Source organism: Rhinatrema bivittatum, chromosome 2 (genome assembly GCF_901001135.1).
Source record: "Rhinatrema bivittatum chromosome 2, aRhiBiv1.1, whole genome shotgun sequence".
Taxonomy (NCBI): Eukaryota; Metazoa; Chordata; class Amphibia; order Gymnophiona; family Rhinatrematidae; genus Rhinatrema; species Rhinatrema bivittatum.
In genome coordinates, this window is record NC_042616.1 from 445,319,493 (window position 1) to 445,333,309 (window position 13,817).

Sequence of the window (13,817 nt, forward strand, 5' to 3'; positions counted from 1 at the left end):
TGTCATGTTATTACACTGAAAGTTTAGGTCTTGCCCACAGCCCTGAAAGTACCTAAGAAGTAGTGAAATACAACTGATGACCGATGGGTTGGTGAGTGCTGGGCAGCTGCAGAGTGTGGGAGCCGGGCCACAGGGTCTGCAGGAGTTCTGCTGAAGTGATGAGGGAGGAGAGGAGTTAGTTCAGCCTGTGCCAGAGCCTGGGAGCCGCTGCCAGTAGGGGAGGGGGTGGATACAGTGAGCGAGTGGGGGGTGTTGAATACTGCTGGACAGGGGAGAAAAAGGGAAGTATGCTGCTGGCTAAGGGATGCTGAGCAGGCAATGAACGGCAGGGAGAGAACTCAACTAATGCTGTGTTCTAAACGTGTAACCAAGATGGGAAATGTACCTTTTTTTTTTTTTTAATATAAAATCATATAGCAATGTGATTTATTATACTTTAGCAGGCAGCAATAGGAATTTATAAATTTAGTGCCTGTTGGCACCAAAATCTTAAATCCAACTCTGCTGCTGCTGCAGATCTTCTTGTGAACAAAGTATGTTCTACTAGTTGGAGGGGCCCTTGAAGATTTCTACTCCAAAATAAAGTAAAATGCACCTTGTCTTCAGTGCTGTTTTATTTCTGTTTGCTCTCAGTATTGCTTTGCCACTCCCCGCCCTGACATGTGGAGCAATATTGGTTATGCTTCTTGTCAGGCAGGGGACTTCTGTCGTTCCAGTGCTGTTTTGTATGTGTTATATCTTTTCAATGTCCTCCATTGACAAGCAGGATGAATTAGCCATTAGGTGTGGGTGATGTCATTCCACGGCGCTGACATGGACCCATCTCAGTAAATGTGTGGGAGTTTCTGCTCTTGCGTGGTGCTTCATCAGTTTCTTCATCTTTATTCATCCGAACTGTTGCACAGACATGTCCCCGTCTCAAATATTTATTTTTGGCCTTGTGTCGTCTTGCTGCCTCAGCAGCCACTCAAACAGAAACTTTTAGAAAAAAAGAAAAGGAAATTTTAAGATGAGCATGGAGAAGCACAAGGCCAAGAAGCCCTGTACAAGTGGCTGCATGTCCATTATGGATACGCACATCATCTATCTCTGCCGGGGCCTGGACCATGTCTCCTCCAACTGCTACAGCTGTAATCTGATGTCGTCCTCCCCCCTCCCCCCCCCCCCCTGGCACGCAGCACCCCCCCCCCCCCCCACCTGTATAATATTCCCTAAGGAGACCCCCAAGCCTCTGTTCAGGGATGAATAGCAGAGCTGCTCCTCAGGAGTGACACAGTGTCTGACTCTCTAAAGTTAACTATCTCACTAAGGCTTAAGCTCTGGGAGGGGCTGGGAGGCTCATGAGCATGCACATGCGTAAACACTCCCACACATGCTCAGTAAAAAGCATACTTTGAAATGGCTGTATACAAATGCTAGAAGTCTTTAAAAAAAAAAAAAAGTTAGATTATATAGCACTGGATGAAAAGAGAGATATAATTGGCATCTCAGAGACCTGGGGGAAGAAGGATAACCAATGGGATACTGTGATACCAGGGCACAAATTATATCACAATGGTAGGATAGATCAAACTGGTGGAGAGGTGAAAAGTTGTGCAGGAAATAAAATGCAGTGTTGAATCTTTATGGGTAGAAATTCCAGGTAAAAGGAATAAAATTGTGGGAATTTATTACTGTCCACTGTTATTACTAGCATCAGTAGCATGGGATAGACTTAGTTTTTGGGTACTTGCCAGGTTCTTATGGCCTGGATTGGCCACTGTTAGAAACAGGATGCTGGGCTTGATGGGACCATTGGTCTCACCCAGTATGGCATTTTCTTATGTTCTTAACTAACAGACAATGAAATGTTAAAATAACTTAGGGATGGTGGTAAAATCAGCAGCATAATAATAATGGGTGATTTCAATTACCCCAGTATTGACTGGGTGAATGTAAAATCAGGACATTCTAGAGAAGTAAAATTCCTAGATGAAATAAATGATGCTTCATGGAGCAGATGGTACAAGAACCAACAAGAGAGGCAACTATTTTAGACCTAGTCCTTAGTGGAACACAGGATTTGGTGTGGGAGGTAGCATTGTTGGAGCCACTTGATAACAGTGATCACAACATTATCAAATTTGTCTTAACTGGAGGGAGCGCAAAAAAGAAATTATGACAGCAATTGACTTTCAAAAAGGTTGACAATGAGAAAAATGGTTCGGGAAAACAACTGAAAGGAGCAACTGCAAGTGTTCAGAGTTTAGCTCAGGTATGGATAATGTTTAAAAAATACCATCTTGGAAGCCCAGATCAGAAATATTCCATGCATTAGAAAAGGTGGAAAGAAGGTTAAACTACCACCAGCATGGTTGAAAGGTGAGGGAGGCTATAATACCTAAAAACTTCTTTTAAAAAATGGAAAAGGGATCCAAATGAAGAAAGCAGGAAACAGCATAAGCACTGGCAAGTCAGATGCAAAGCATTGACAAGGAAGGCAAAGAGAGAATTTGAAAAGAAGCTTGCTGTGGAAGTAAAAACTCATAATAAAAACATTTTCAGGTACGTTGAGGTAAAAAGCCTGTGAGGGAGTCAGTTGGACCATTAGATGATCAAGGGATAAAAGGAGCACTTAAGGATGACAAAGCCATAGCAGAGAGACTAACTTAATTCTTTGCTTCAGTATTCACTCAGGAAGTACGGTAGGTATGATATACCAGTGCCAGAAATGATATTCAAAGGTGATGATGAGAGGAACTGAAACAAATCTCAATGAGCCTGGAAGTTGTACTAGGGCAAATTGACAAACTAAAGAGTAGCAAATCACCTGGACCATATGGTATACATCCCAAAGTGCTCAAATAACTGAGAAATGAAATTGCAGACCTGCTATTGGAAATTTGTAAACTATCAGTAACATCTATGGTACCTGAAGACTGGAGGGTTGCCATGTAATGCAAATTTTTAAAAAGGAATCAAGGGGGGTAATCCAGGAAACTACAGATCGATCAGTGAGTCTGATATCTGTGCCAGGCAAAATGGTAGAAATTATCATAAAGAACAAAATTGCTGAACACTTGATAAGCATAGTTTCATGGGACAAAGCCAATAAGGATTTAGCCAAGGGAAGACTTGCCTCACAAATTTGCTACATTTTTTTTTGAGGGTGTAAATAAATATGGATAAAGGTGAGCCAATTAAAAAGTCATGGGATAGGGGACACTGTCCTATCGTGGATTGCCAACTGGTGAAAAGATAGAAAAAGGAGAGTAGGGCTGAATGGTACATTTTCCTAATGGAAAAAGGTAATTGAGTGCCTCAGGGATCTGTTCTGGGATCACTACTTTTTTAATATATTTATAAACGACCTGGAATTGGGAACATCAAGTGAGGTGATCAAATTTGCAGATGTCACAAAATTATTCAAAGTTATTAAATCACAAGAGGATTGTGAAAAATTGCAAGAGGACCTTGCAAAACTGGGAGACTGGCATGCAAATGGAAAATGAAATTTAATGCGGACAAATGCAAAGTGATGCACTTAGGGAAGATTAACCCAAATTATAGCTACACAATGCAAGGTTCCACATTAGGAGTTGCCACTCAGGAAAAGGGTCTAGGTGTCATCATTGCAAATATGTTGAAATCTTCTGCTCAATGTGCAGCAGCAGCCAAGAAAGCAAACAGAATGCTAGGGAATATTAGAAAGGAATGGAGAATAAAACAGAATATCATAATGCCTCTGTATCACTTCATGATGCATCCTCATGAGTATTGTGTGCAGTTCTGGTCACCACATCTCAAGAAAGATATAGCAGAATTAGTAAAGGTACGGAGAAGGACGACCAAGGTGATAAGGGGATGGAACAAATCCCCTATGAAGGAAAGGCTAAAGAGGTTAGGACTCTTCAGCTTGGAGAAGAGATGGCTGAGGGGGAGATATGCTAGAGGTCTATAAAATGAGTGGAATGTAACGAGTAAATGTTAATTGGTTGTTTACTCTTTCGAAAAGTACAAAGACCAGGGGACACACAATGAAGAAACTAGGTAATACATTTAAAACTAATAAGAGAAAATTAATTTTTTTACTCGACGCATAATTAAGCTCTGGAATTCGTTACCAGAGAATGTAGCGAAAGCTATTAGTTTATCTGTGTTTAAAAAAAGGTTTGGACAAGTTCCTGGAGGAAAAGACCATTAACAGTTATTAAAGTAGAGTTACAGAAATTCATGACTTATTCTTGGGATAAGCAGCTTGGAATCAATCCACCCCTTGGGGTCCTGTCAGGGTGACTTGTAACCTGGCTTGGCCAACGTTGGAAACAGGGTACTGGGCTTGATAGCCCCTAGGTCTTACCCAGTATGTCAAGTCTTATGTTTCTATGTACTGAGGTCAATGCTGGGTCCATATCTGTATAATTACATATAATATAGAGAGCCCAACAATAATACGTAGAATACACAACTTTTATTTAAAGATATCACACAAATATACCTATATAGACAATAAAACTAAACTAACACACTCACACATTCATACCCACAAATTAAAAAATATGTTGTATTAAGATACAATATATAACTTTGTTTATGTTACCAATTAAGTTTTACAAATAAGATTTCAATTAAAACTCAATAAATTATTGTAAACTTTAAATTGGAATTGTGTACTGTTTGTGTCCGACAAAAGCAGATGCAAGATCTCTTCGTTTCACCCCCGTCTTTTGGGGCTTCCTCAGGGACTGATGTAAACATACACTTTACAAGTGTATTACCACACTGCAAAGCACATATCAACAATTAATTACACAATTCAAAGAAACATACATTGTCTTAACTATTGCACTTCAAGAACATATACCAACCCAAATTTGCTAAAACCTGTAGCCACTAACAAACACATATCCACAACGCCACTAACCCCTTCATTAATCACCACAAAACATGTTACCCACCACACATAAAAATAAAACGCTTTTCTGTATATCTTATCTCACTTTAATTTTCTATAATTTAAATCCTAAAATCTTCTCCGCTTTTAATGACAACAACAATATATCATTATTTCCTATACCAAAACCGGAATATATTTAATACAGGCAGTACCTACCTGAATCACAACATTTATTCAACCTCTTATACTTCAAACTCCTTGCAAAATTCCTTCAGCACAGCGTTCCCCTATATTCATTAATCATGACTCTCGGCCATCTGAATTTAGCGGCGTTTCTTTTAACCCTTGTGGTTTTCTATACTTCCTTCCTTCTTACAAGTTGATCAAATAGAAAACGCCAACCTATGATCTCAAGCCAAACATATTCTGCAACAATATAACCAAACATTTGTTATAAAAAATAGAGCAGTGAATCCTCCGCCCCAAACTTCCAGGTTTACAGCAATAAAGACTTTCAACACTCACGTCTGATCGGAAGTGACGTAGCACGACGTCACCCGCTGAGAAGTGAACTACTAAGCTTCCCATCAAGCTTATATAAGCAAAGCAATAAGCCGTCGAGTAATTGATTACATTATTAAACCTTAACCAACACCATTCCAATCCCCATATATCTCAAAAAATACTTTATAGAATTACCCCTAAAACTTACCACGGACCTTGCCTAATAAACCTTGAGTAAAATCCAAAGGCTCTCATATCCATATGTTAGTAAAATGCGTTCCACTCAATTGGTCCATTCAATCCCAAGGGGGCAATCGTACGCCAACTATAAATAAATTGCTGTTCAATTTTCCTTAACCTTAGGGACAAATCTCCCCCATGTTGAAGCGTGACATGTTTAATCACAAAAAACCTGATCTCTGCCACAGTGTGCTTATTCTCAACCCAATGTTTTACTAAAGGCGCGTTTTCACGCAAAGCATTAATACGACTCCTATGTTCAATGATCCTACATCGAATAGGGCGAATTGTTTGCCCTATATAAATTAAATTGCAAGGACATACAATGGCGTATACAACGCCACTCGTACTGCAATCAAACAAGCTAGGAATAGAATAAGGATATTTTAAATTGGGGTGACTAAACAACTGACACCGAAGTGTCAATGAGCACACTGAACAAGATCCACAAGGTATTTGTCCGTGGAGAGGAACTGAATCCTCAGATTCCCTCCCACCCTTGAGTTTATTATATAACGATTGACGTTTTTTAATTGCAAAAATAGGATTTTCTACAAAACATGGCATCGTGGATAAGATGTGCCAATGAGTCAAAATAATCTCCTTAATTTGGGTAGTTTTTGGAGAGAATGGAATGGTACAAATCATGCGATTTAAAGTTTCTTTTGTAGTATGGATCAATAAATTCTCCCTATTAGAATATAATGCCCGTTTATAGGCTCTTTTTACCACAGACTTTGAATAGCCTCTCGCTATAAATCTTTCCTGTAATTGAGACGCCTGGGTTTTGAATTCAGCAGTGGAGGTACATAACCGACGATATCGTAGAAATTGACCTATTGGTATGTTGTCCTTAAGCTGTTTTGGATGATAACTCTGATAATGTAACAATGTGTTTCTGTCCGTACTTTTTCTATATACCGTCGTGACCAATCTACTTTCATAAACATACACTTGCATGTCCAAAAAAGTTATTGAATGATGGCTCTTAGTGAAAGTAAACTGTAAATGTTCATCCCAAGTGTTTAAAACGGTCAAAAATGTCTCTAACTGTACCTCATCACCACTCCAAATAACAAACAAGTCGTCGATATAACGTTTCCAACATATAATATATTGAAACCAATCCGACTTATAAACCCATTGATTCTCAAAACCAGCAACGTACAATCCAGCTACACTCGGGGCCATAGGGGACCCCATCGGGATACCTTGAATTTGCAAAAAATGATCTGATTGATAACTGAAGCTATTCTGTGTCAAGGCAATCTCTGCAATGGAGATGAGAAAATTCAACCTCCTCTGTGAAATGTCCAAATTAGTCAATTCCATTTTTATAATCTGTAGGGCTTCTCTCTGGGGAATGTTGGTATAAAGCGACGTTATGTCAGCTGTAAGTAACATCCAATGGGACTGTATATCCGGCAACACTGTCAGCTGGTTTATAAAATCAGTTGAGTCTTTTACATAAGAAGATACACTACGGACTAAAGGTTGCAAATAGTGATCAATCATCTGGGCCAGAGGCTCTAAAACTGTCCCTATGCCCGCCACAATTGGTCGCCCTGGCGGATTCACCAATGTTTTATGAATCTTTGGTAAGATGTACAAATAAGCTGTGGTAGGATATGATACCTGTAAAAATCGATGTTCCTTATTGGTAATAATTTTGTCCTTATAAGCTATTTCCAAAACCTCGGTAACGTATTGATGTAACCTCGGGGTAGGATTTTGATCCAATTTTTTATAAGCCTGTAAATCTGACAATTGACGATAAACTTCATTGTCATAATCCCTCTGATTCATAACCACAACTGCTCCTCCTTTATCTGCAGCCATAATACGTATAGAATTATCATTGCGTAAATCAAGCATAGCTTGCCACTGCTCCTTGGAGAGATTATACTTAATAAAATCTCTTTGACATTCTATTTGATCCAAATCCCGAAGTACCAAACTTTGAAATGTTTGGAGCAAGTGGCTTGGCGGGGATGGTGGAATCCATTTGGAGGGTTTATAAAGACCATCTTTATCACAAGTTTTAACATCATCCATAAAGAATTCCTTAATATGAAGACGTCGAAAGAACTTATGAAGTTCAATTCGTGTAAGAAATGAGTCATGTCTACAAGCTGGAATAAATGTAAACCCTTTATTTAACACTTCTAACATGGATGTGGTTAAAACTTTGTCAGATAAATTAAAAACTGACATATTGCCAATTTCTCCTCCATGCATCCCTACCGGCGCAGATTGTAATTGGCGTTGTACGGCCTGTTTTTTTGGAATCTGGATCCCCGAACCCCTCTGTTGCTCGCGGCCCCCCGAGCACGCTGTTCTAAAAAATTAGCATTATGTGATGAATGAGATTCATCAGGACAATTAGTTTTATCCCCTTCCACAAATCGTACTTGCCTATTATCCTTCTTATGTTCCTTATGGGAATCATCATCCGTCGAGTCATCAGAGGAAGAAAAGTCTCCCTTCTTTTTGGGAGACTTTTCTTCCTCTGATGACTCGACGGATGATGATTCCCATAAGGAACATAAGAAGGATAATAGGCAAGTACGATTTGTGGAAGGGGATAAAACTAATTGTCCTGATGAATCTCATTCATCACATAATGCTAATTTTTTAGAACAGCGTGCTCGGGGGGGCCGCGAGCAACAGAGGGGTTCGGGGATCCAGATTCCAAAAAACAGGCCGTACAACGCCAATTACAATCTGCGCCGGTAGGGGTGCATGGAGGAGAAATTGGCAATATGTCAGTTTTTAATTTATCTGACAAAGTTTTAACCACATCCATGTTAGAAGTGTTAAATAAAGGGTTTACATTTATTCCAGCTTGTAGACATGACTCATTTCTTACACGAATTGAACTTCATAAGTTCTTTCGACGTCTTCATATTAAGGAATTCTTTATGGATGATGTTAAAACTTGTGATAAAGATGGTCTTTATAAACCCTCCAAATGGATTCCACCATCCCCGCCAAGCCACTTGCTCCAAACATTTCAAAGTTTGGTACTTCGGGATTTGGATCAAATAGAATGTCAAAGAGATTTTATTAAGTATAATCTCTCCAAGGAGCAGTGGCAAGCTATGCTTGATTTACGCAATGATAATTCTATACGTATTATGGCTGCAGATAAAGGAGGAGCAGTTGTGGTTATGAATCAGAGGGATTATGACAATGAAGTTTATCGTCAATTGTCAGATTTACAGGCTTATAAAAAATTGGATCAAAATCCTACCCCGAGGTTACATCAATACGTTACCGAGGTTTTGGAAATAGCTTATAAGGACAAAATTATTACCAATAAGGAACATCGATTTTACAGGTATCATATCCTACCACAGCTTATTTGTACATCTTACCAAAGATTCATAAAACATTGGTGAATCCGCCAGGGCGACCAATTGTGGCGGGCATAGGGACAGTTTTAGAGCCTCTGGCCCAGATGATTGATCACTATTTGCAACCTTTAGTCCGTAGTGTATCTTCTTATGTAAAAGACTCAACTGATTTTATAAACCAGCTGACAGTGTTGCCGGATATACAGTCCCATTGGATGTTACTTACAGCTGACATAACGTCGCTTTATACCAACATTCCCCAGAGAGAAGCCCTACAGATTATAAAAATGGAATTGACTAATTTGGACATTTCACAGAGGAGGTTGAATTTTCTCATCTCCATTGCAGAGATTGCCTTGACACAGAATAGCTTCAGTTATCAATCAGATCATTTTTTGCAAATTCAAGGTATCCCGATGGGGTCCCCTATGGCCCCGAGTGTAGCTGGATTGTACGTTGCTGGTTTTGAGAATCAATGGGTTTATAAGTCGGATTGGTTTCAATATATTATATGTTGGAAACGTTATATCGACGACTTGTTTGTTATTTGGAGTGGTGATGAGGTACAGTTAGAGACATTTTTGACCGTTTTAAACACTTGGGATGAACATTTACAGTTTACTTTCACTAAGAGCCATCATTCAATAACTTTTTTGGACATGCAAGTGTATGTTTATGAAAGTAGATTGGTCACGACGGTATATAGAAAAAGTACGGACAGAAACACATTGTTACATTATCAGAGTTATCATCCAAAACAGCTTAAGGACAACATACCAATAGGTCAATTTCTACGATATCGTCGGTTATGTACCTCCACTGCTGAATTCAAAACCCAGGCGTCTCAATTACAGGAAAGATTTATAGCGAGAGGCTATTCAAAGTCTGTGGTAAAAAGAGCCTATAAACGGGCATTATATTCTAATAGGGAGAATTTATTGATCCATACTACAAAAGAAACTTTAAATCGCATGATTTGTACCATTCCATTCTCTCCAAAAACTACCCAAATTAAGGAGATTATTTTGACTCATTGGCACATCTTATCCACGATGCCATGTTTTGTAGAAAATCCTATTTTTGCAATTAAAAAACGTCAATCGTTATATAATAAACTCAAGGGTGGGAGGGAATCTGAGGATTCAGTTCCTCTCCACGGACAAATACCTTGTGGATCTTGTTCAGTGTGCTCATTGACACTTCGGTGTCAGTTGTTTAGTCACCCCAATTTAAAATATCCTTATTCTATTCCTAGCTTGTTTGATTGCAGTACGAGTGGCGTTGTATACGCCATTGTATGTCCTTGCAATTTAATTTATATAGGGCAAACAATTCGCCCTATTCGATGTAGGATCATTGAACATAGGAGTCGTATTAATGCTTTGCGTGAAAACGCGCCTTTAGTAAAACATTGGGTTGAGAATAAGCACACTGTGGCAGAGATCAGGTTTTTTGTGATTAAACATGTCACGCTTCAACATGGGGGAGATTTGTCCCTAAGGTTAAGGAAAATTGAACAGCAATTTATTTATAGTTGGCGTACGATTGCCCCCTTGGGATTGAATGGACCAATTGAGTGGAACGCATTTTACTAACATATGGATATGAGAGCCTTTGGATTTTACTCAAGGTTTATTAGGCAAGGTCCGTGGTAAGTTTTAGGGGTAATTCTATAAAGTATTTTTTGAGATATATGGGGATTGGAATGGTGTTGGTTAAGGTTTAATAATGTAATCAATTACTCGACGGCTTATTGCTTTGCTTATATAAGCTTGATGGGAAGCTTAGTAGTTCACTTCTCAGCGGGTGACGTCGTGCTACGTCACTTCCGATCAGACGTGAGTGTTGAAAGTCTTTATTGCTGTAAACCTGGAAGTTTGGGGCGGAGGATTCACTGCTCTATTTTTTATAACAAATGTTTGGTTATATTGTTGCAGAATATGTTTGGCTTGAGATCATAGGTTGGCGTTTTCTATTTGATCAACTTGTAAGAAGGAAGGAAGTATAGAAAACCACAAGGGTTAAAAGAAACGCCGCTAAATTCAGATGGCCGAGAGTCATGATTAATGAATATAGGGGAACGCTGTGCTGAAGGAATTTTGCAAGGAGTTTGAAGTATAAGAGGTTGAATAAATGTTGTGATTCAGGTAGGTACTGCCTGTATTAAATATATTCCGGTTTTGGTATAGGAAATAATGATATATTGTTGTTGTCATTAAAAGCGGAGAAGATTTTAGGATTTAAATTATAGAAAATTAAAGTGAGATAAGATATACAGAAAAGCGTTTTATTTTTATGTGTGGTGGGTAACATGTTTTGTGGTGATTAATGAAGGGGTTAGTGGCGTTGTGGATATGTGTTTGTTAGTGGCTACAGGTTTTAGCAAATTTGGGTTGGTATATGTTCTTGAAGTGCAATAGTTAAGACAATGTATGTTTCTTTGAATTGTGTAATTAATTGTTGATATGTGCTTTGCAGTGTGGTAATACACTTGTAAAGTGTATGTTTACATCAGTCCCTGAGGAAGCCCCAAAAGACGGGGGTGAAACGAAGAGATCTTGCATCTGCTTTTGTCGGACACAAACAGTACACAATTCCAATTTAAAGTTTACAATAATTTATTGAGTTTTAATTGAAATCTTATTTGTAAAACTTAATTGGTAACATAAACAAAGTTATATATTGTATCTCAATACAACATATTTTTTAATTTGTGGGTATGAATGTGTGAGTGTGTTAGTTTAGTTTTATTGTCTATATAGGTATATTTGTGTGATATCTTTAAATAAAAGTTGTGTATTCTACGTATTATTGTTGGGCTCTCTATATTATATGTAATTATACGACAAGTGGATAGAGAGTTGTAATTATTTACCCTTTTTGTATATTTACCGTGTTGGGTCCATATCTGTGCCATCTGATGCCACCCGAGCATAATGGCTAACTCATCCTACTATCTACAGAGAACCATTGTTTGTGGAAAGGAAACTTGCATTTTTTGGTTTTGAGTAGCATTTGAAATGTAAGTACAGTGTTGTCGTCTGATTCTCATCTGTACTGCAGTGGAGATAGACATGCTTCAATTGTGACAGTGACTCATTGCAGCCCTGAGTCTGGTTGGAGGAGGTCCCGGCGAGCTGTGTAAAAGCATAGCTGTAGTTGAAGACGTTTTGTGCGTTTTGCATCCCCTTAACCTTCTTTTATTCTGCATTTTTAGGGAACACAGGTCTGGCTGCGGGAGAATGGACAGCACTTCCCAAGCACAGTACAGTCCTGTTCAGGTGGCATTGTGGTCTTCAAAACAGACTATGGGCAGGTAAGACTTTTGAACCACTTAAACCAAAATAACAGAAATGGACAATCCAGCGATTTTTTTTTTTTTTTTTTTTTTTTGTCATTCTGTTTATGAAATGGAACAGTCAAATTTATATTTCTTTATTTTTAACTGTCTGATAAGAGTTGGACAAAGTCAATGGCAAGTGGTGACTATTAAAAAAAAAAAAAAAAAAGGCAAATTAGGCAGCAGGTGTGCTCTAAACCTTTGCTCTGGTTGGGGTGGTTGTGTTTGCACAAACTGTGGCAAACTATGCATTTAGCAAAGTGCTGGTTAGCAAGTATTTGTTGTGTGAATTATTTAGCTTAACATGCCAGAGAATGTCTTAACCCCAAACCTGTGCTTGTAGCTGCGTTTTGACCAGGCAGCTGAGAAAGGGAATAGCTCCTGTCCAGAGATTGTAGTGACCAAGTACCGTGTGTCTTAGTATCTGATCGTGAGCACATTAATGTTGTTATAGGAAATGTTTGGGGTTTTTTTTTATTAAATGCTCTGTGCTTCCACAGAATACTGCAGCCTAGATATGAGTTTGCATGCTGCTAGGCAGCCGCTTTTCAAAGATGCCTTTGAAGAATGGACAGTGTTCAACTATAATCTTCAAGGCAAGATTCAGTATGGCCAACTTCGAAGGCAACCTGGTCACCGTGCACTGCCACATCTCTCTCCCCTATAGAGCCATCCTAGGCCAAATCCGAGAGAAGTAAACTGGACAGACAAAAGCTTATGGCCAAAGTGCATAGGCCTTACGCCAGACTGCTCCTGGCTGGGGGTGACAGAATGGGTGCTGGAGAGCACTAAATGGGGATCTTGGACACTCTTCTACCCAAGATGGAGTACAAAAGAGGAAGCCAAAAAATGTCTGTCCTGGATAAGGAGGAATCTACAGGTCGTCGCATGTCATGGTTTGGCAGCTGGGATGTATTCTTAGTCGTGTGAACGAGATAACTGGGCAGGCTGGATGGGACCGGATGGCCCTTTTTTTTTTTTTTTGCAGTCATTTATTTTGTTAGTAAGGTCAGCATGAGGCTGGGGCAAGGACAACGTAGGGCCAGACAACTTCCCTTAACCAAAGGGAGAATTTACACATTATGCAAATATTTTGTCTTCTGACTGTGGGGAGTTGGGGGTGTCTGTCTGTCCACCTCTGTGCCCCAGAGCGTGCTGCTGCCTAAAGAATGGAGCCAGGGTGTCCGAGCTGGCTGGGGTAAGGAGATGGCAGTGTAATGGTAATGCAGTGCGTAGTTTTAACTGGAGTCCCTCGTTCTGCTAAGTGCTTAACTGCAGAAATACAGATTTTCTTTTTTTTCCCCATCTATCCTCCCCCCCCCCCCCTCCCCAACCCACCAGGGTCTCCTTTGTTTGTCTCCTCCTCCCTCTTTAGGAACAGCCTGGGTGACAGAGGTTTCCTTTGCTGCTGAGGGCCAGAGGGGATTTCTCCTCTGGCACTGAATCCTTTGGTGACTGTCTTGGATCCAGCAGTGGTCATTCCCAATGTGACATTTGCTTG

General features: G+C 39.5%; 1 protein-coding gene across 2 annotated transcripts in view; it reads left to right on the plus strand.

Moving 5' to 3' along the window:
• MYO10 (myosin X) overlaps positions 1–13,817 on the plus strand; it is a 434,555-nt gene that overhangs the window by 108,409 nt on the left and 312,329 nt on the right. For both annotated transcript variants that reach the window (XM_029590330.1, XM_029590331.1), the window contains exon 2: positions 12,194–12,292. In XM_029590330.1, coding sequence (XP_029446190.1) covers positions 12,194–12,292 — 99 coding nt within the window. The remainder of the gene's footprint in view (positions 1–12,193; positions 12,293–13,817) is intronic.